This window comes from Sturnira hondurensis, unplaced genomic scaffold (assembly GCF_014824575.4).
Source record: "Sturnira hondurensis isolate 20B ecotype Veracruz unplaced genomic scaffold, ASM1482457v3 Scaffold0019428, whole genome shotgun sequence".
Taxonomy (NCBI): domain Eukaryota; kingdom Metazoa; phylum Chordata; class Mammalia; order Chiroptera; family Phyllostomidae; genus Sturnira; species Sturnira hondurensis.
The window spans coordinates 12464300-12488005 of NW_028092059.1; the positions used below are offsets into that span (position 1 = coordinate 12464300).

At 34.1% G+C, this 23706-nt stretch overlaps 1 protein-coding gene across 1 annotated transcript in view; it reads right to left on the reverse strand.

The window, feature by feature from the left end:
- The window catches only part of GALNT13 (polypeptide N-acetylgalactosaminyltransferase 13), a 290543-nt gene extending 282291 nt beyond the window's left edge, over positions 1-8252 (reverse strand). The window contains exon 1 of the mRNA XM_037027822.1: positions 8082-8252. Within this exon, the coding sequence (XP_036883717.1) occupies positions 8082-8215 (134 nt within the window). The 5' untranslated portion in view covers positions 8216-8252. The remainder of the gene's footprint in view (positions 1-8081) is intronic.
- Positions 8253-23706: the final 15454 nt, after the last annotated feature.

Genomic DNA, 23706 nt, shown 5'->3' on the forward strand with positions numbered 1-23706 from the left:
CAGCTCCAAATCCAAATTCGAAACATTAGAGTTCTCTTTTGATTCTTCTGCTTTCTTTTCCCCTGTATCTTGTCTGTCACCAATTCTAAAATATCATTCAAAATATTCTTGAGATCATTTCTACTTACAGACTATTTTCCTCTTTTTTATTTGCTTTAGGTTTAAAACACAAGCGCGTGCACACACATGGATATACACGGAGACAGATATAACTGAAAATTAAATCACATGGCCATCCCTCCTGAAGCTGTCCTGAATTTAGCACTTGTCTTTATCCATCCATTTTAATTAATTACTAATCATTGCTTTATTTTTCTAAAGAAACTATCCTCAGTAATATCTTATCTAGTCATATTATGTGAAGATAATAGCCAATAGGGAATCCTATTAAATTCAGGTTTCTCTTTATTATAATATCTGGTACATAAAGTGAAGGGATACCCCATCATAAACATCGTTTCCTTCATGGCACATTTCTGCTTCAACGCCTCCTAGTTATCTATCACGACATATCTAAACAAAGGCAGAAGCATTGTTTTTAAGATTCTTCATCACCCGTTAGGCCTATGATCCAGAATGCCTACTTACATAAAACATTCCATTCTAGTTGGACCGTCTCCACTGAAGGCTTCATACACTTTCTGTCTAAACTACATCAAAACTATATAACCTATTTTATTCCTGAATTATCCAAAATTTCTGCATTGAAAAATTGCCTTTCCTATTTTTTACAAATTTTTTTCTTTATATTTTATAACTAAGTCTATCACATTCTATTGATACAAGCTCTGATTTTTAGTGAGGATTTAAAAGTTAAACATTTCACCCTGGCTGGTGTGGCTCACTTGGTTGGAATATTGTCCTATAAAACAAAAGGTCATAGGTTGATTTCCCAGTCAGGGGACATGCCTAGGCTGTTGGTTCCCTCTCCAGTTGGGAGCTTACAAATGGTCCCTGGTTGGGGCATGTATGAGGGGCAACTGATCAGTGTTTCTCTCGCATATCAATGTTTCTCTTCCTCTATCTTCCTCCCTTCCTCCCTCTCTAAAGTAGGTCCTTGGGTGAAGATAAAAAATAAATATTTTCAGCCCTGGCTGTTGTGGCTCAGTGGTTGAGTGCTGGCCTACAAATCAAAGGGTCACCAGTTCGATTCCCAGTCAGGACACATGCCTAGGTTGTAGGTCAAGTCCCCAGTAGGGGCTGTGCAAGAGGCAACTACACACTGATGTTTCTCTCTCTCTCTTCCCCCCTTCCTCTCTGTAAAAATAAATAAATCTTTAAAAATAAATCAATAAATATTTCTGCCCCAAATTACATAGAATCAAATGTAGAAAACAAAACAAACAAACAAAAAACAACAGAAATATAGTGAAACATTTATAGCCATAATAGTGGGTAAATGTAAAATCCCTTTAGTCTAAAATAATTCAAGTAATAAATATATACATAAAATATAATTACCATAGTAGATTTAGAAAAATAAAGACTAAGTTCTATGCTTTCTAAATTAGAATTCGCAAAACCAAAAAAAAAAAAGAGAGGGTATTTGATCAACTTGAATATGTAAACTCTAAAGAGTATAAAGGAAATAATAGCCAGGGTCTATACTCAAGTTTTCCTATAATTCATACTCTTAACAAGCACTTTCATTAGCTCTGCTCTAACCAGAACTGGCTTGTTCTTATATATTCTTTTCTTCCTGTACAGAAACTTATCTCCTTTTTGTCTAAGTCTGGTTCCATGCACCAGAAAATCTGGGTCCAAATACGCTACTTTATAAAACTTTCCCTTTACCTCACCACTGCACAATGGTACTCCTAACTGCCCACGTCCATGTTTTATAATTTTTAGTTACTTTCTGTCTTACATGCACAATGATGTATAACAAAAAACAGTACCTTATAGTTTTCACGGGTACACAATTAAATCTTGATAAGTGCAAATATATAAAATAATGAAAAAATTTCTGTTTTATAAAGGATAAGGCTGTAAATGACAGCTGAAAACTTTATTTCCAGCCCTAGGAAGGAATATATGTCATTTTAAAAAGTCCAAAAAACAAAGTTGGAAGTCTCCTAGCTCCTGATTTCAAACCTTATTACAAAGCTACAATAATCAAAACAGTCTGGTACTGGCATAAAAACATATAAGACCAATTGAATAGCATAGAGGTACCAGAAATAACCCCTTACTTACAGTCAAATTATTTCAACAAGGGTGCAAAGATTACACAGTTAGAACATTTCTTTTTGGTAAAAGTAAATATCCACAGGGAAAAAAATGAAGTCGGATCCTTATATTAGATCATATATAAAATAAACTCAAAATAGATCAAAGACCTGAATATAGGAGGCAAAACTCTAAAACTTTTAGGAAAAAGCATAGGAGAAAAGCTTCATAACATTAGATTCGGCAATAATATTTTGTATGTGACACCAAAAACAATGGCAAAAAAGATAAAAATAGATAAACTGGACTATATCAAAATTTGAAATTATGGAGAAGTAACAATACAGAAAAAGGTACCTGGACTTCTAGAGGTGGTAATGTGGGAAGGCAAATATATGGGAAAACTAATGGAAGATAAGGGTTATTTAGTAAGTTTAGTTTATGCTGAGTCATGTCAGCACCTTATCTATCTCTAGCGATTAAGGTTGTTGTTTCCTTCCTGGATCAAGGGAGACAGAAACTTCACCAGGTTAATTTATGCCTTATATTTAGGCATGTGGGGGAGAGAAGAGAGCTTTACTTGTGCCCGAGAGCTTTTACTTAATTGCCTTCAGTTCAAAACAATCTTTTATGCCAATGTGGTGTATTTGGGGGTGGCATATTCCGGTCCCCTTCATAGTTAACACTGAACTGTACAGCTAAAGATAGTTAAGGTGATAATTTTTGTTTTGTATATTCACCACAATTTAAAAAATTAAAAGTAATAAGTGAAAACGGAGTTATGCATTATTCTTTCACCCTACAGTGGTTACAAATGTGTTCCTGAGACCATGCCTAGTAATGTTTCTCTCAACTTTCTTATTTGAAAGGAAACTTGCAGTGTAATAGTATATTAGCCCAATAATAATATCTATCATCTCCATCTTTGTCAAATATATATGCCTAACCACACATATACAGACACATATACAGACATTTTTATATACCACTTTCAATTTCAGTAGTAAAATTAATTCCACACATGAGCATATTACATTAATCGAAGTATTATAGAAATTATCTTCACAGGAAAAATTTTTGTCAGCATATGAAAGAGGTAGTAATTCTCAAATTAAAAAGAAAAGATGTGGAACAGAGATCAGAAATCCAATTAATATTCTCATTTTCTATTCCTCCTTTGTGTAACCAATGTAACATTTATCATATTTCAATTCATGAGGAAGGCAATTCATGTAGATAGACAAGTACACTTACAAAATTGAGCACAGGAAAATACACACTACAGTTTGTTGCTGTTTTATATAGTAAATAAACTCATTGTTTTTGAGAGAAATTATTCAGAATTTTTATGTTACTGCTTTTCTTCTACTAACAATGAAAGAATGTTAGTGTTTTTTTATCTTTATCAGCTTGCAAGTGTGCATATGTAAGAAGCAGTTATTTGGTCTATGATATAATTAGCTAAAATAAATTTTCTATTTCCTCATTTTTGCCCTGATAAAATATATTTAAATGCCAGCTGCATCATAAACTTCAAAAACTCAATACAGAACTTGAAGTGCTATGAAATGTTTGACTACAAGTAAATGCTAAAGAACCTTAACATTTTGCTTTAATTTTTAACTACCCATAGCTTTTCAAAATAATTATTCACCCAATAATTATTTCTAATTTGTTATTCAAAAAGAATTATAGAGTAAAGAGAGAAGATGATTGCTTAAAAAGTTACCATGCTTAGTACAAAAAAGAAGCCTAAGGCATAAAAATATTCCACAGAATAATAATATAAAAATTTCACCAGGAACTCCACACAATCCTATTCTTACTTTGCCATTTTTGCACTTATTGCTATGTTCATACAACACTGAGGTTAGTTGTTTAGGCAAATATGTTCCTATACCTTCACAGTCAGGGCCGGATACAGTCATTCACTTTTATTCTCAAAGCTGAGCTTGTATTAGGTAAATGGCAAAGATTGCTTGATTGGTTTGTTTAATCAGTGAAAGAAAATTAAGGTTCAGAAAATTAATGACTTACCAAGATTTTACACCTATATGATTGGTTCTGTATCTGGAAAATTTCCCCCTAGTTACCTGAAAAATTCTCCAGAGTTGGTTTTTCTGGTCCCCTTATTTGTTTACTTTTTGCATTTAATGGAATCAGTCATATGCCCAACTCACTGATTGTGATCACAGTCAGACTCTCTTCTCTACTTCCAGGAATGTAAAGCATGAGGTAACAGAGGCTACAGAAACCTCAGTAAAACCAAAATGTGGTATTTGCTGACTTTCATGTAAGTACAATTTAAACATCGTTTTCTAAAACTAATACACATACATATAAACATGCATGCAAGGTCTAGGCATTTACTTAATGTTTATTCTGTTGCTTTTGTGCAATTATAGTTTTATATATCCACATGTCTCATATCTCTAGCATTGTCTGTGCCAGGAATTCAGTAATTATCTAACAGCTTTGTGTATTGGTAAAAAGAAATTATAATATTTACATGCTTAAGATCCACTCATCTTACTCAAATGTGAGTTTCTAAACTAGCCTTTTGCTCACGACTCTACTCTCTATCCCTTTCCTTTCTTTATTCTTTAATTTGTTTTAAGTTTCATGAAGCAGGGACTTAATTTTGTTCACTGCTATATCCCCATAACAAGGAGCAGTACTTGGCACATACTAGCACATCAGGTGCTAAAAAATAATGTGTTTAACATCTTCTAATGGTTCCTTTAGTTTGGTAATTCTCATTTGTCTTTCTCTCTTTCTCTAAATAGTAACACAAATATCTTACTTTTAAAAACTAAACAAGATGTTATATCTTTACATGCTTTCTGAAACCAGAAATATTTATGCCCTACTCTTAAATCCAAACTACATAAATTTATAAAACTTATATTCATAATTAGTGAGAAACAGGCTAATGATCCCTAATGCCCATGTACCACTATATCAGGATAGCAATGCTTTTTAAAATTATTTAAAAATATTTTATTAAATTTATTAGGATTATATTGGTTAATAAAATTACACTGTTTTCAAGTGTACAATTCTAACAGACATCATCTATATACTGTACTGCGAGTTCACCTACCAAAGTGAAGTCTCCATCCACCACCAAGGTTAATAATATATTTTCTCAAAGTTCTGGATCAAAATGTTATGACATTGCAATATTTTAAAACATATGGAAGATGGGCAAAAGAGAAAGATGACTGGTTACATTTCTCTGGAATTTTATTTTTACACATGTACAGACTTCAACCAGAATGTGAGAAACTGAGGTCTTTCAAGAGAGTTAGAAATTTAGTAAGGTCTTCAGCCTTGACTGCACTTGACATATCCAAGTACACAACTATTCGTGATGTAATTATTTCTTGTCCCTCAAATAATTAAAAATTATATATAATTGTACTACAAACACTAACAAATTAAACATGTTCAGTAAATAAGTAAATTAACCTAAGTACTTAAGCATCCCTAGGGATGGACATTCCAGAAACCAACTTCAATTTGTCCCGATGTCTCGTCACAACTGCCTCCAAGAAATACCATTTCTCTCTAGTCTCTCCTCTACGAAAACATGAAGCATTTGCTTAGATTTATTCTTCTGAAAACACCTTCAAATATTTGTAGATTTATATTAAAGCCAAATAAAATATTAAACTATTTGAATAATTTTCTTTGTTTAATTGAGCCAGTTTAAACATATATTTATTTAAACATTCAAATGATGTTCAAATGAATTCACTATTTGAGCAGTGCAGGCACTTTCTAAATAAATATCAAATCAAATTTTCCACAAATTAAGCTTGCTTAAAAATAATTATTCATGAATTCCTTTTTTTAAAATATTGCATATAATTTATATAAGCCATCATTAAGGCTATCTTAGGTTGCCACCATCCTTTTAACATATAACTATTAAAAATTAATATCAAAGTTGAAAAATACTGTTTTGTACAGCAAATGAGTATTAACAGATTTTGACACCTTTTAAATAACAGTTGGGATATCTGATTCATAGTGTGTTTTTCAACATTTGTTCCCAAGCAGTAACACAACTGAGTCACTCAAGATGACTTGCAAATGTCCCTAGTAAAACTCACATACACTTTATGATTTGTCTAGGAAACATAGATGATACTTATGATTTTTTCTTTTGATAGCATACACTGTGGTGTGATATAAAAATGCATTGGAAAATATTATTTCATAGACTATTTACAAAATCACAAACTTTAAGCCAGTTATCCAGATCATGTATGGCATTTTGAGAAATTTTTAATACTAAGCATTTGCATCCTCCACTTTTAAATGTAGAATTATTTTACAGCTTAAGGCTTAATTATTTAAGTACTTAATACGTTAAGTGATTCTGAAGGGAAGATATAGCACTGGCCACAGATATTTTCAATGGCTTCTCAATGATGACTTTACTTTTTTTTTTTAAGTGATGTGTTCATACTAAAGTGATTCTTACCTTAATCAGCCCAGATCTGATATAAAATTTAACATATGTTCTGAAGGTTGAAAATAAAGATTTTTTAGAAATTTAAACTAGTGCTTATGTGGTTTTCTTGAATGCCTGAGTATCACATTTACACATTTTATTAAACCATGGTGTATAAAACAAAGTAATAAATACAACATTATAACATTATAAATTTAGCATACAAAATACTAAAATTAATCAGAATATAATTTTTGTGTTCTTTAAAATGCAACATTTCTACATACTCGCAAATATGAATAGAGCTACCTATAAAATTATTTAGCTCTTTGGAAGGCACAAATGTAATATTTGACGTATTAATTTTTTCCTGGGGACCAAAAACATCATAACCTACAGTTGTTTGTGGTTTTGTTGAGAGAAACATTCTGAAAGCAAACAACAGTGTATAAAAGCAATTATTTAGCTACCAAGTGAACTTTCTGACAGCTCAGGCCCAGCATCTCAATAAGGTTTCGGTTACTTTCAGCTCATTTGAAGTAATTCAGAAAGGAGAAAAAAACATCAGATTTAGTATTATGATGTTAACACCACCATACTACTAATGCAATATAACCAATTATATATGGCAAACTGTATTTGCATTAACTATGATTTTGTTGTATATATAAAAAGTCATTATATGGCCAAAAGAACAACTTTGGTTTACATAGAAGTGTGTTCTGAAACTTATCTATAAACTTGGAAGTTTTCTGAAATCTCAGGACATATCTTTCTAAGTTCCAAACATTTACTTTATAATGACTGTATACTAGAATGACACTACTCCAAATAAATATCTAATTTCATGACATCCATTTAAAATATGCTCAACTATCTAGAGCATGGCTTATAGTTAATCATATATAAGTTGAATTTTTCAACCTAATTTTTATTCCATATTATTATTGCTAGGTGATTATTTCCTTCATGGCTAATAACTAAGCATTCTAAAGATAAATAGCAGCATAAATTACTGGAACCCATAATAAATAATCATGTATAAGGTCAAAGAATCATACAGGCAATTGACTACTTTTATGCTGAAATAGCAAACCATAGTTTTTCAAATCAAAGTGTGAGAGTTTTGTATGCTGGCAAGAAAGTAATCTACTAAAGAGCAGGTTTGCTCTATATTTGGCAAGATAAGATAAAGAAAAATAAAACAAAAAACATCTCATGGTGAAAAACCTATTAGGCTGTGTGTTCTGCATGTTTTTCAAGTAACATATTTTGCCCTGCCAGAGAAGAGGACAGTTCATATTTCTCATCATATATATACATAGTAAAATCTTGCTATGTTGTAGTTATTCAGAACCACAGACTTCTAGAGCTGAAATAATGTGAGTTAACTGACGTTTCTGAGATATTCTGAAATATATAATATTATATATAGTACATGTAAACTCACCCTTCTAATCTTACATCTGGCAGACTTCTGTTAAGGGCAATCAGATCACTGGCCATAAGGTTAAACTGATTGATTTTAAACAGTTCTTTCATCTTCTCCTGATCATCTTTAGGAATCAGCACAGCCTTTCCCATTTCTCCTGGCCCTTCTTGGTTTCTTGAAATAACAGCTGTAAGACACACAGTAAACAGATACATAAAAACACAGATAGAAAACTGAATTAATAAACTCATGTGTTGGATTTGGTTCTCAAGTATATTATTTATATACTGGCTTAATAATACAATCATCGAATCTTTACCATTTACTTATCAACCACACACAACATTAAAGAAATAGCCTATTTCAATTCATTTAATGCATGTTGTCTTTCAAGTCTAGATATATAAGGTGACCTGACTAATCATTAAGATTTAATAATTACATGATACAAAATACCACAAATAAAGACCTGTACTCAGAAAATTATAAAACAGTGAAGAAAGAAATATAAGAAACTATAAATAAGTAAAAGCACATACTATGTTCATGGATAAGAAAAATTAACATTATTAAAATGCTCATACTATCCAAAGCAATCTATACATTTAACACAATTCCTATCAAGATTCCAATGACATATTTCACAGAAGTCGAATAAATATTTCAGAAATTTATATGGAATCACAAAATACCCTGCATAGCAACAATGATCTGAGAAAAAAGAACAAGTTGGAGGAATCATTCTACCTAATATCAAATGATACTACAAGGCCATAGTAATCAAAACAGCATGGCACTGGCATAAAAAACAGACACATACATGAATGGAAGAGAATAGAGAGCCCCAAAATAACCCACACCTTTATAGTCAACTAATATTCAACAGACAAAACAAGCTCATACAAAGGGCTAAAGATAGTTTATCCAATCAATGGTGTTGGAAAAATTACATGGATACATGAAGAAAAATGAAACTATATCACCCTCTTACACCACACACAACAATAAATTGAAAATGGATAAAAGACTTAAATATTAGACCCCCAAACCATAAAAACCCTAGAATAAAACAGAGGCACAAAAGCTCAGACATTACTTGTACCAAAATATAACAGGTATCTCTCCCCTGGCAAGGTAAACAAAAGAAAAAATAAGTAAATGGGGCTATATCAAATGAAAAAGCTTTTGCACATGAAAGGAAATAATCAGTGAAACAAGAAGACAATCTGCAGAATGGGAGAACATAATTGCTGATACATCTGATAAGGGGTTAATATCCAAAATTTTATAAGGAACTTATAAAACTCACCACCCCCCAAAAACCAAAAACAAAAAAAATGAATAACCCAATTAAAAAAAATGGTCAGAGGACCTAAATAGACACTTCCCTAAACAGGACATATAGTTGGCCAACAGACATATGAAAAGATGTTCAGTGTCACTAATCATGAGAGAAATGCAAATAAAAACCACAATTAGATACCATCTCACACCTGGCAGAATAGCTATTATCAACAAATCAATCAACAACAAATGCTGCAAGGGTGTGGTGAAAGGGGGACCTTTTTACATACACTATTGGTGGGAATGCAGATGGGTGCAGCCATTGTGTGAAGCAGTATGTAGAAACTTCAAAAATTTAAAAGTGGATATGCCTTTCAACTCAGCTATCCCACTTCTGGGAATATATTTGAATATACAAAACACTAATTCAAAGGAACATAAGCACCCCTACATTCTGTGCAGTTTTACAATCACCAAGATGTAGAAACAGCCCAAGTGTCCATCAGTAGATGAGTGGATAAAACAACTATGGGACATTTACACAATTTTTATGGCTGAATACTACTTAGCCATAAAAAAGAAGAAAGCCTTGCCCTTAACAAAAGTATGGATGGACCTGGTGAACATTATGCTAAGGGAAATGAGCCAGGTGGAAAAGGACAAATACCATATAATTTCACTCATATATGAAATCCAATGAACAAACTGAACTAACAAAAAGCATGGAGACAGCCTCGCAGCAGGAGGGCATGAAGACAACTAGTGGGCAGGGTGAGGGGATGGAGGGTTTGAGCAAAAAGGAAAAAGGACTCATGGACATGACAACAGTGGTGACTGCTGGGGAAAGGCGGGTATAAAGTGACTAAATGGTAATGGAAAAAATACAAAGATTAATTTGAAAAAGTAAAATTTAAAAAAAGAGAAAGGATATTTTGCTTAATTTAATAAATAAAATTCTAACAGTAATATGTTCCTTTGGAAGAGAGTAAGCTTATTGTCCCTAAAATCAGAGGGAGTTTGAGATAGCTTTGGGTGAATCTGTGCTGTTGGTGAGACGTTGGACTTAGCTAGGCATTAAGGTACCTTCCATCTCTAGAATTTCAGTTTTGATTCCACAAAAAAATTTCTGTTGTTCTCTCAGGGGTCCTCTATTTCTGATATAAGGAACATAATATTATCTATTGACCATGGGTATTTCATGTATGCAGCAGGTATACCTATACCTAGATCTCATATTTATTTGCCCACTACTTGTTTCCTCTATAAAGCTCAAAGAAAAAAAAATGACCTCAGCTCCACAAAATACCACATTTTTCTACCAAGTAAAACAAAACAAAACAAACAAAAAATAGCCCTGACTGGTGTGGCTCAGTGGATTGAGCAGCAGCCTGTGAACCAAAGGGTCTCTGGTTTGATCCCAGTCAGGGCGCACACCTGAGTTGAGGGCCAGGTCCCCAGTTGGGGTGCATGAGAAGCAACCACACATAGATGTTTCTCTCCCTCTTACTCCCTCCCTTCCCCTCTCTCTGAATATTAAAAATAAATGAAAAATCTTTAAAAAACCAGAACTGTCAATAAAGTACATGTGCTACCTTTTTACTATAATAGGCAAATGTAATAGAGAAGGCAAATAAATATACATTATAGTATCTTGATTATTGATTTGAATATAGATGAAAATATCCCAGATCAAAAGCTGCTTTGAACTACAGAAGTAGATTAATATACTATACTGTAAATGATCTTCTTCCTAATCATATAGTGAAATCATTAAAATGATAAATAATTTGACTCAAAAATGACATTACAATGATGAGCCACATAATGACATTTAAATCAATGGTGGATCAGGTTTATGATCCATCACGTATGACCCTGGTCCCACAAATTATGATGAAGCTGAAACGTTCCTATCACCCAGTGATGTCAGGGCCAGCATAAGGTCATAAAGCAATGCGTTACTCACGTCTGTGGTGGTGTGGCCTGAACAAACGCACTGTGCTGCCTGTTGTAGAAAAGCCTAGCACACACAATTATGTACCATAAACAATACTTGATAATGATAATAAATGACCATGTTACTGGCTTATGTATTTATTATACTATACATTTTGCCATTATTTTAGTGTACACTCTCTACTTACTAAAAAAAGTGTGCTGTAAAACAGTATGCCATACTACGCCAGCTGCAGCCTCACATCTCTAGTGTTCACCATGTCTCTTGACTGCATTTGTCATGGTAGAGTCTAACTACTGGACTATCCTATCTTCTCTCCCCTCTGAGTATATATTTACACATCACCCAGTCTCCCCTGCAGTTAAATGTACTCCTATAACTGAGTATAGAAATGAGACATGCCAATTCCAGACCCAGTCCAAAAAACCTTCCCAGTGTGATTCTCTCTACTCCTTCCCTTGCTATAGCAACCTCAGCAGCCATTGAAAACAGCAGAGGCATCACAAGAAGGCAATGATATGGGCGACTGAATCACTTGGAGGGGTGCCACTAGCTGATCATGTACAGGAGTCCCCTCTTACCCACAGTTTCACCTTCTGTGATTTCAGATATCTGTGGACAACCAAATTCCAAAAATATTAAATGGAAAACTCAAGAAATAAGCAATTCATAAATTTTAAATTGTGGGCCTCAGTTCTTCTCAGATATGAGCATTGTATTATCTCATATCAGCACAAGAAGAAAGAGTGAGTACAGGACTGTAAGATATGTAGAGAGAAAGACCACATTCCCATAACTTCTATTTCAGTGTGTTGTTGTAATTGCCTCATTATTAGTTATTATTGTTACTATCTTAATTTGCCTAATTTATAAATTAAACCTTAACATAGGTATGTATGTGTGAGAAAAAACAGTATATACAGGGCTTGGTACCATTGCTGTTGGAGGCATCCACTGGAGGTCTTATTATTTTTTAATTCTCACCCAAGGATATTTTTATTGATTTGAGAGAGAGAAATCAATGGGAAAGAGAAACATCAATCAGCTGCCTCCCATATGCACCTCATCCAGGGGTTAAACCTGCAACCTAGTTACGTGATCGAACCTGCAACATTTCGGTATCTGGGACGATGCTTCCACCAACTGTGCCACCTGGCCAGGGCATCCACTGGGGGTCTTAAAACATTTGACCTGGGATAAGGGGGGACCATTGCATGAAAAACTGCACAATTTACATGAGAGGAAAACAGCTCTATTTTTGTAAACCACTGGGATTTCAGACCTATCTGTTATGCTTGATAGTGTTATTTTTGTTACTTCACTTTGTCCTTTCCCCATTAATCTATAGACTCACCAACATGTTCTGCCTCAACTTTGACTTAGCCAATTGCCTAGCACTCTGTTCATTCAATCAGAGAATAAATTGACAAAAGTAGGAAACTTGGAGGTAATCTAGTTCTTTCACCAAGGGACTGATGAGCAGAATAATTCAAATAGAGGCTTTCTCCATCTCAGAGGTGCATGAAATTATTGACTGTAATATTCAAAAAGAAGTAAAACTGCTACTTCATATTTTATATTAAATTTAGTCCTAACCTGTATTAAATTTGGCTTCAAAATAATATTTTTACACATTCTAACATTAGTATAAGTTCAAAAATGTTTATTGATAGTAAAACATAAAAAAATGTATGGGAACTATGGCCTTCAGCAGTTGTAATTAGATCACAAAATGGATCCTAAGCACATAGTTAAAGAAACCACCCTTTAAATGAAGCAAGCATTCGATTGATCTCTTTTCAATTCTCAATTGCATAACTTCTAAAAAAATAATAGTTTTTATACCTATTACTCATGATTCTCAGTATGGCTGCCTAAATTTTGGCAGCTATTAGCCTCCCAATCCCGGACCAATTACTCTGCTTTTACTGTTCATAAATTCTTCTCTATAAAATATTTAATGACTTCACAATACTATTTAAATAACATGTCACATGTTCACATAGGTATTAAAGTGGATGGCCATATCACACCCTCTCAAAATAGTCTATTCAAGAAAATGAAACACTGCTTATATGTTATGATTCAAGAATTCCTTTCAAAAGTATATTCTAGGGAAATATAAATATACCTAAAGTTCTACCTGCATATAGGACATACATCATTAAAGTAGTACTACGTTTGCACATGCAGGCAAAAATAAATGTATGTTCTCCTCTCTCTTGCTCTTTCTATATGCTAAATATTATATATATAAACTGTTATATCGTTAGAAAAAAACTATGCAGCAATTAAAATTATGCCATAAAATGTAAAATACGTTCGTATTATACTTAAGTTTAAAAATGTGCCATGAAACAATGTTATAAAACAAACTCATTTCTATAAAAATCAGTTGTATGATGTATATTCATATGTCACCAATGAAGATTAGCAATGATTTGTTAGATTAGAGATTTTATTTTCTTTACCATCATCTATATTTTCTTAATCAGTTCAACATCACCTAATTAGGTGATTTCAGTCTCATATTAATAAAAATCTGGTTTCAGTGAACACAGGTATAACCTGGCTTTTACAGAGACAGTTACAAAATTAAGTTAGTAGATGTTGGAAGCATTAAAAAAAGAGATTGATGTTGGTCAGAATTCCTAAAGGAAGAAAAGTTTCTTAATGTACGCAAGATGACAAGCAGGTTGAAGAAGACCCAGAAAGAATTAAGGTTTGTTCTCAGGAAAATTCTTCACAGGAAATGTGTTACAATTTACAGATAAGAAAATATTTAGTAGTTGAGCAAGCACAAGTAGCAAAGTTCTTGGTTTGTTTTAGGAAAACACAAATTCCTGTATTAGTATAAACAGTTCTCACTTTCAGAGTCATCCTTACAAAACATTCTACACAGCTATGAAAGCCAATATGATCCTTATATTCAGAAAGATGTGTTTGGCACATGTGATAGCCATAAATGTTTCCCAGAAACAATTGGCCCAGCTTATAAAGTGTTCACTAAGGTAATAAAATCATGCAGAATTATGAAATTATTTCCTTCTGCATTAAGAATGTGCTGTCTCATTAAAAGTATTTAAATAGTCCTCAATTTGTAATGGCTCTAGTAATAGCCTTAGTTTCTGCTTTGAATAAAAAATCTTCCCAGCCCTGGCTGGTGTGGCTCAGTGGATTGAGCGCCAGCCTGTGAACCAAAGGGTTGCCAGTTCAATTCCAAGTCAAGGCATATGCTTGGATTGTGGGCCAGGTCCCCAGTAAGGGGTGTGCAAGAGGCAACCACGCATTGATATTTCCCTCTTCTTTCTTTCTCCCTCCCTACCCCTGTCTCTAAAAATAAATAAATAAAATCTTAAAAAATAAAAATTAAAAAAATCTCCTCCCCACCTCTGCCTATTGTACCAAAAACAAAACAAACAAAACAAAATCCCATGAATTTTTTTGTAATAAAAAGCACCAATTTTGGCTTTAAGATGTTTTGGGAAGTCAATAGGGGACATAGAAAGTGAAACTGGCCATTTTAAATAAGTCCCTTACATAATCCAACATTCATTTTAAATTGTTTCTAAGATACACAATTATAAACTCTAAGCATTTGATATATCATCCCAGGTATGATTCATCAAGTCTGCAAAAATATAAACACTTTGACCAAAATTAAAAAGCATTGCATTCATTGAATGTACATCTAATTGTGGAATTAGAAACATATTTTCAAATAATTTCTGAACATTTTATTTATTATAAAGCTGCAAAAATATCTAAAACAGTTAAAGTTCATTAACTAATATTTCAGAGAAAATGTGAGGCAGCCATTACTCAGTTTGTTATTATGATCCATGTAGAGGCTGATTCTATTGGACCCCTTTCATCATTGTGAGGAAAAATGTTTTCTTGGAGAGAAAGATATCTGGGATCTGTCTCTGGCCACAGTTCTCTCAGTACCACCACTTGTATACTTACTATACCCCATTTTCCTTGGAGTTAGACATAATCTCACTTCAGACCAGGGCAAATAATTTACAGCAAAAGAAATGTGACCATAAGCCCACCCAAAAAATCCCCTGGTCTCATGTCCTCAACATATATAAGTAGCTGAACTGATAGAATAATCTGCTGAATTATGCTGGAGCATCATTTGGGAGACACAACTTTGTGGATTTGGGATGTTGTCCTATAGGATGTTTTATACCTGAGAATAATATTCAAAGTGTGATATCATATCTCCTATAGATAGAATGCACAGGTCCAGGAATCAAAGAAGGAAATGAGAGTGAAATCTCTCAGCCAATAATTCATTGAAGCAATATTTGCTTTCCATCTCGGTAACCTCAGGGTTTATGGGTAGAAGGATACTAGTTTCCACGTGAGAAATTCTTCCACTGGAGAACACAATCATAGCTCTGTCAAATTGGAAATTGAGTCTTCCCTCTGGCCATTGCGAGATCCTTAAGTTGTTGAACTGACTGGCAGACAAAGGGACCACAATAATAGTTGAGGTGATTGATGTTATTTACCAACAGAAAATTAGATTTGCTGCCACACAATGCTGATGAGAACTACTTCTGGAGCCTGGAGGTTTCTTTCTGGAGCACCTCACTTCTTCAAGAGCCTGGGTAATAGAACAATGAAGCAATCCCATAAAGATGGGCCAGTTGAAGGCTTATAACATGGGACAGAACACCAACAAGTAAAAGAATACTATATAGACTATTTACTGAAAGAGCTTAGGATACACAATGTATAGATGTAGCTAAAAGAATATAAAATTGTCATCTAAGACCTCATGAGTAAGTCATGAGACTGCAGCAGCTATATTTCAGATTACATATGAATTTCTTTCTCTACTTTTATCTAGATTAATTTATACAAAAAGCATTAAGGCTTGCTAACATATTAGATTTTGTTTGGGAACATGACTAGACTGACATCAATTCATAGGATATAGTAGTTGATGGTCCTTTATATTAGGGAGAAATATTTTTCATCCGGAAAAAAGGTAGAAAGCTGAGAAGAAATAAGAGTGGCATGCAGGACATTTTCAGTGGCGGACCCTGGCCAGCAGAGTCCACCTGTTCTGGCTTAAGGTGAGAATGAATGCACATGTGACAACGATCCTGTGGAGAAAAAGGGAATGGCACGGACGCTCTCTCAAGGGGAGAGCGCCTATGGGTGCCTCGGCCACTCCCTCAAGAGGGGAGGGCCCCGACCCTTGCCTAGACAGGCTTTTATTTTCCCGGGGTCTTACACCAGAGAAAAATTTATTATCTATTACATAGAATATTATTGTCTACATTTTAGGTACAATCAACAAGATGAAAATAACATGCAGAGGGGGATGGCAATAAGCCAATTAGCTCTATCCTTGGGAGAACTCATCCAGGCTTTGGAAATTACCTTGAAGATAGACAAAACACATTTGTTGTTTTAGACCGGGATGATGGAGTTTTAGCAAGAGCAAGCCATAACAACCTGTATGCATTTTCTAGGCCTGATTCCCACAGGAAAACCGATTTGAAGGTCTGGCTCCTGCCCACCACTTCGCCTCTGTAGGTTTTCCATACAGAGCTGAGTCACATTTGCCAGGCCAAGACAAACCGGTCCCGTACAATATTCTCCTGGGCTACTTGGTAGAAGCATGGCATGTTTCCTGCTGATAAAAGAGTTTAGAAAGGTATGGGGAACTGTGGTGGTTTACCCATTTACATGGCAAAGTTTATGGTTAAACCACTTTAACTAGCATTTAACCCATCATTTTCTCTGGATTAAATTCTACTTTAACTCTCTAGTAAACTTTCTTTAAGGTCTTCTTTTTTTTTGGCCATGTTCTTCAATCAGTTAAAAATGTATAAACATGTATCTGGAGTTAATTAGGTTGATTCATTGGTGATTAATATGGGTATTACAGCAAACAAAAAGTAGAAAATTTAAAGTAAGGTAATTTTTTTTTAATTTAAATGTTTTCCTTTTCTACCCCAATGAAGCATCTTATGCGTCCCTGAGGCACACACAGCACATCTGGGAAACCACGGTAGATAAAGTGATAGCACTGTAGATAAAGAAACCATTCTGTTTCTTGTCACAAGACCTTTTGCCATCACAAAAGGCGGATTTGTCATCATTGTTGGATGGTTGTTATACAGGCCCTATTTTCATTTTGGACTCTTCTTGGGGCTGGGCATGGAATTGACCTTCTTATTGATTTTCAGTAATGGCAAAATACCAAGAAAATGAGAAAAGTTACTGGACAGAGTTTCTTAGGGCAATAATATGGATTCGGTATGAATGGTAGGCACGGCATGCTTTGCCATGTTTCCTGAGAATCACATCCTCAAATTTCAAGGAACGAGGTATGTTAAAGCCTGGACTGTATGTGTGTATTCTGATGGGGGCGGTGAGCAATGAGGTTGGAAGAAAATCAGAAATTGAAAACAAGGAAGTTTAGAATGGTGGGGCACAAAATGTGAAATCATAGAAGTACAATTTGCTTATTTTATTTTAATAATTTTAATATTAATTTATTTTTAGAGAGAAGGGAAGGGAGGGAGAAAGACAGGGAGAGAAACCTATCAGATGCCTCTCATGCATGCCCCAGCTGGGGCCACACCAGTCAGGGTGTTGCTTTATTAAATATTAATTCTTGGAATAGTGTATTGCCAGTCCCTATGATGCTGAAAACCTGAGACTGGTGAAGGTTTGCAGGGTTTACATTTCAAAATGGTCAAATGTAACCCTGAGAGTAAGCTCACACATTTCATAAAAAGTCACAAAAATGAATTTCTATCAATTCTTAATTAAGCTGCCAGATAATGGACTTAGACTTCCTATTACCTANCATGGAATTGACCTTCTTATTGATTTTCTGTAATGGCAAAATACCAAGAAAATGAGAAAAATTACTGGACAGAATTTCTTAGGGCAATAATATGGATTCGGTATGAATGGTAGGCACGGCATGCTTTGCCATGTTTCCTGAGAATCACATCCTCAAATTTCAAGGAATGAGGTATTTTAAAGCCTGGACTGTATGTGTGTATTCTGATGGGGGCAGTGAGCAATGAGGTTGGAAGAAAATCAGAAATTGAAAAAAGGAAGTTTAGAATGGTGGGGCACAAAATGTGAAATCATAGAAGTACAATTTTATTTTAAAATAAGAAGTGCTTATTTTATTTTAATAATTTTAATATTAATTTATTTTTAGGGAGAAGGGAAGGGAGGGAGAAAGACAGGGAGAGAAACCTATCAGATGCCTCTCATGCATGCCCCTGTTGGGGCCGCACCAGTCAGGGTGTTGCTTTATTAAATATTAATTCTTGGAATAGTGTATTGCCAGTCCCTATGATGCTGAAAACCTGAGACTGGTGAAGGTTTGCAGGGTTTACATTTCAAAATGGTCAAATGTAACCCTGAGAGTAAGCTCACATATTTCATAAAAAGTCACAAAAATGAATTTCTATCAATTCTTAATTAAGCTGCCAGATAATGGACTTAGACTTCCCATTACCTAAATGGTTATTTGATTTTTAAATCAGAACTTTTCCAGAAGCTCAAGCAATTATTTCAGGATATCAAAATAAACTGATGTAAATTTGCTGCAAGAAACACCATAATGTTAAATGTAACATTTTGATAATTATTTTTCACGGAGAAAATCTGTTGTGGAAGAAGAAAAGTCCAATGTTCTACCCAAACTAAAGGCTAACCTCAGCGATCTCATACCTAATCACTACCTGCCTCCTACTGCCGCCCCTTCTGTTATGTTTGGGGTGGTCCAACATTTTAATGGCCATCTGTATAAACCAGCTGCTGATCTTTGTGTTTATCACAGTTATGTAAATCTTATTGCTTAGCATTAATTTATACTGAATTTTGAGTTTTCCACTGCCTTTCACCCTTTTTTGTTAATAAAAACAAATAGAATATTACTAATATATTATAATAATGATGACTTCATTTAATAATCACAAGAATTAAATTGAACATTCTAACTAAATAATGCAAATATGCCATTAAATTTTCAGAAAGTCATCATACAGTACTTTGCCCTTTATAAAGTATCCAAACATCCTAGGAATTCAACCATTCAAGATATGTAAGAACTAATCAATACTCATTCAATAAGCATTTACTTTCTGTGCCAAAGAAATGTGATAATTATAAAATAGAAATGCTATCATAAAAATCAACATAAGGCTCAACCACCAGTAAAATACATGTTTAAATGACAAACTCTTTTTGAAAATTCATCAGATCTATATAAAATATAGTCAAATATATCCTGGTTTTTATTATCCAAATCTTGTTTATTTGTTTTTTTTAAGTGAACCTTTTGGTTACATCATAAGGTCAAAAGCATACCATGGGTGGTTGCTCACCTAGACCAATTACAGGTTAAATTAGTGAACCAATATAAAATAACAGTGCTCTAAGCCACAAGATGAGCAATACTCTCCTCTTTTCTTTTTAGTTTCCTCTTAAAATCTTTAACATTACACCTGACTGGATATAATAAATATCATATATATGTATGTATATAAACATGCATATATTTATATTGGGGCAAACATGATATATACACACAAATTTTTTGGTGGTAGGTTTTTAAACATCCTTATTGATACTACTTATTTCTTTTATAATATTTGATGATTTCATCTTCAACCTTTTCTAACTACATATGGAAGTGTTTAGTTTTCATTATACGAGGTTGGCAAATGTAGGTTTACAGTTGTAGCACAATAAATTCATATAAGAATTAATAAATGATAATACAAAAATGAGCTGTGTTTCCCTTGCTCACACTGTAAGCCTACTTTTGTCCACTCTTGCACACATGTCATTAGTTTAAATCCTGTATTACTCAAAACCAATATGGCTAAAATTTATTTTTAGAGATTCTTCACTCAGACATGATTTTCAAGGTAACTGTACATAAAGCTTTTGAGGAAATCTTCCCCTTAATTTATTTTAACATGAAAAACAAGGCAGCTTACCCTTGCATAGTTGCCTTCTAGCATTCTATGGGAGTAAGTAGCAGCAGTCGCCTAAGAAAGCAACTTTACATCTCTTATATTAGGGGATAATGTCATCTAATATGTGATTCCATTGCAATATATGGTTAATCACTTTTATCATACTACTGGGAAGGAGCAACTAAAAATATGAGTCATTATGTTGTTATGTTCCCACAGTTATTTTGTATTTATTCTTCTGTAGTACTAAACCAATGTGAATTATATTGCCTTTTGTATTTTATAGTACACAGAAGTAAAAATACTTCAAGGCCATGGGTGGGGAGCTCAGTTGGTTAGAGTGTCATCCCACTACACCAAGGTTGTGGGTTCAATTCCTGGTTCGGGAGCATAAAAGAAGCAAACAATGAATGCACAACTTAAGTAAAATAATAAAATCAATGTTTCCCTCTCTTTCTCTAAAAAATATCCAATTAACAAAGAGCAAAAATACTTCAGAATTTCAAAATTAGGTTTGTTTGGTTTATTTAAGTGCAGCTATACAATGAGTGTTCTTTTAGAAGTGGATTTAAGGTTGTTTATTAACCAAGTTTTAGTCAATCTTCCACTCTAGCACATCAACAAGTTTTCACTATCCCTTAGCTATTGTCTCCTTCCAATTCTATTTGTCCGCCTCGTTATTCCTATACACCATGCTGCTTTACACACTCTCACATGGGACATCAGTTAGACGAAATGACTCAAACTGAGCAGATATAAGCTTTGTATGTGTAGGACATATTGATTTACATTCCTCAAAATCCAGATACCTGCATATCTTACAAAATTACAGTCATAATACCTCAACTTTGCAAATTTAGGTGTTTTGTCTGAATTCATGAAGTGTTTAAAATAGAAAATTGTTTTGTCTGAATGCACAAAGTGTTTTAAATAGAAAGTTGTTTAGAGTCAGATTATCTCTCTTTACCTTAGCTATCAGGGTTCCAAAATCAAGTTGACATTAGCTTGCAAGTCAGTGTTGCAAATTTATCTCCTTGATTTTAACATTAATTTTTAATAATTTAAAGCATTAAAATACAAGCATCAGAAAAATAGATTGGTGAAAGAATAGAATATAGAGTAATGCAATGTTTCCTTACATATTAAGTATGGCAACTAACTAAACAAAATCACATGATAGTAGCAAACTGCCTATTCACTGACATAATGTGTTCTGCTCACTGAAAGACAGTCAGAGATCCCCAGCTTGAGCTGTTGAAGAAGGTACATTATCTCCCTTATGAAAAAGAATCTGGGATCATTATGTGAAAGCTTTTGCTCTTATGGTAAGATGTTCCTATGGCTTTAAAGCAAAGTGCAAGTGGAGGTCCAAGTCTGGCTTATAAAGTTTAGTTTTCATTGTAATTATTTAGATAACCTCCATTTGTATTGGTTATCTTTTTTTTAGACAGTATGTGTTAAGTTTATTATTATTATTTTTACAAATTAAAAGTTATTTCTTTTTTTAATTTTAATTTTCATTTAATTCTTGTTCAAGTACAGTTTTCTGTCTTATAGTCCTAGCTCTGCCCCCCGCCAGTGCTCCCCACCTCCCGCCCATTTCTGCCCCCACCTTAGTTATTGTCCATGTGTCCTTTATAGTTGTTCATGTGAGTCCTTCCCCTTTTCCCCTATGATTCTCTCCCCTCTAGCCTCTGGACCCTGTCAGCCTATTCCGTATTTGAGTATCGTTGGTCATATTTTGCTTGCTTGTTTGTTTTGTTGTTTAGATTCCTGATAACGGTGAGATCATATGGTATTTGTCTTTTACCTCCTGGCTTATTTCGCTCAGCATAATGCTTTCCAGTTCCATCCATGATGTTGCAAAGGGTAGGAGTTCCTTCTTCCTTTCTGTAGCATAGAATTCCATTGTATAAATGTACCATAGCTTTTTGATCCAGTCATTTACCAATGGGCATCTAGGTTGCTTCCAACTCTTGGCTATCATAAATTGTGCTGCTATGAACTTCGGGGTGCATAGGTTCTTTTGGATTGGTGCTTCAGTGTTCTTAGGATATATTCCTAATAGTGGAACTGCTGGGTCAAAAGGCACGTTCATTTTTAGTTTCCTTAGAAAATTCCATACTGTTTTCCATAGTGGTTGTACCAGTCTGCAATCCCACCAACAGTGAACTAGGGTCCCCTTTTCCCCACAACCTCTCCAGCACTTGTTGTTTGTTTCTTTGTTTATGATAGCCATTCTGATTGGTGTAAAGTGGTATCTCATTGTGGTTTTAATTTGCATCTCTCTGATAGGTAGCGATATTGAGCATCTTTTCATGTGTCTCTGGATGCTCTGTATATCCTCCTTGGAGAAATGTCTGTTCGAGTCCTTTGCCCATTTTGTAATTGGGTTGCTAGTCTTCTTTGAGTAGAGTTGAGTGAGTTCTTTGTATATTTTGGAGATTAAACCTTTGTCTGAGGTATCATTGGCAAATATGTTTTCCCAAGCTGTTGCTTCTCTTTTTATCTTGATATTGTTTTCCTTAGCCATGCAGAAGCTTTTAATTTTGATGAGATTCCATTTGCTTATTCTTTCCTTTATATTCCTTGCTCTAGGGGACATATCAGTAAAAATATTGCTGAGTGGAATATCTGAGATTTTCCTGCCAATGGTCTCCTCTAGGGCTTTAATGGTTTCACAGCTTATATTTAAGTCTTTTATCCACCTTGAATTTATTTTGGTGTATGGTGTAAGTTGGTGCTCGAGTTTCATTTTTTTGCATGTAGCTGTCCAGTTCTCCCAACACCATTTGTTGAAAAGGCTATCTTTACTCCATTTTATGTCATTGCCCCCTTTGTCGAATATTAATTGGCTGTAGAGAGTTGGGTTTATTTCTGGGCTCTCTGTTCTATTCCATTGGTCTATGTGCCTGTTTTTATGCCAGTACCAGGCTGTTTTGATTACAGTGGCCTTGTAATACAGTTTGATATCGGGTATTGTGATCTCTCCTACTTTGTTCTTCTTTCTCAAAATTGCAGTTGCTATTCGGGGTCTTTTATGGTTATCTTTTAACTATGCAGATGAGAAAAAAGGAGTGGGGAAGATGGAAGCAAACTTTGTCAAGTTTAACTCTGTAAGGTTCCGTGTAATATATTTCCCGATGCATTATGACTCAGGAATTCATTGTTTAATAATAATTTTTCCTCTTAGAGTTTTTCCATTTCTTTCTGTTTTTCTCATATGATGTGAATCATTGTCACCATTCTCTTTGTCCTGTCAAATCCCAATGACATATTAGGATATTTTGTTGCCTTTTATCCTATCTGCAAATTATCTAAAGCAGATTTCCTTTTTTTGAAGTTTGGAGTAATATTTCATGAAACATTTTTTCTATGTATACTGCATGTTTAGTTATAATGATTCACATACAACTGAATATTTAAC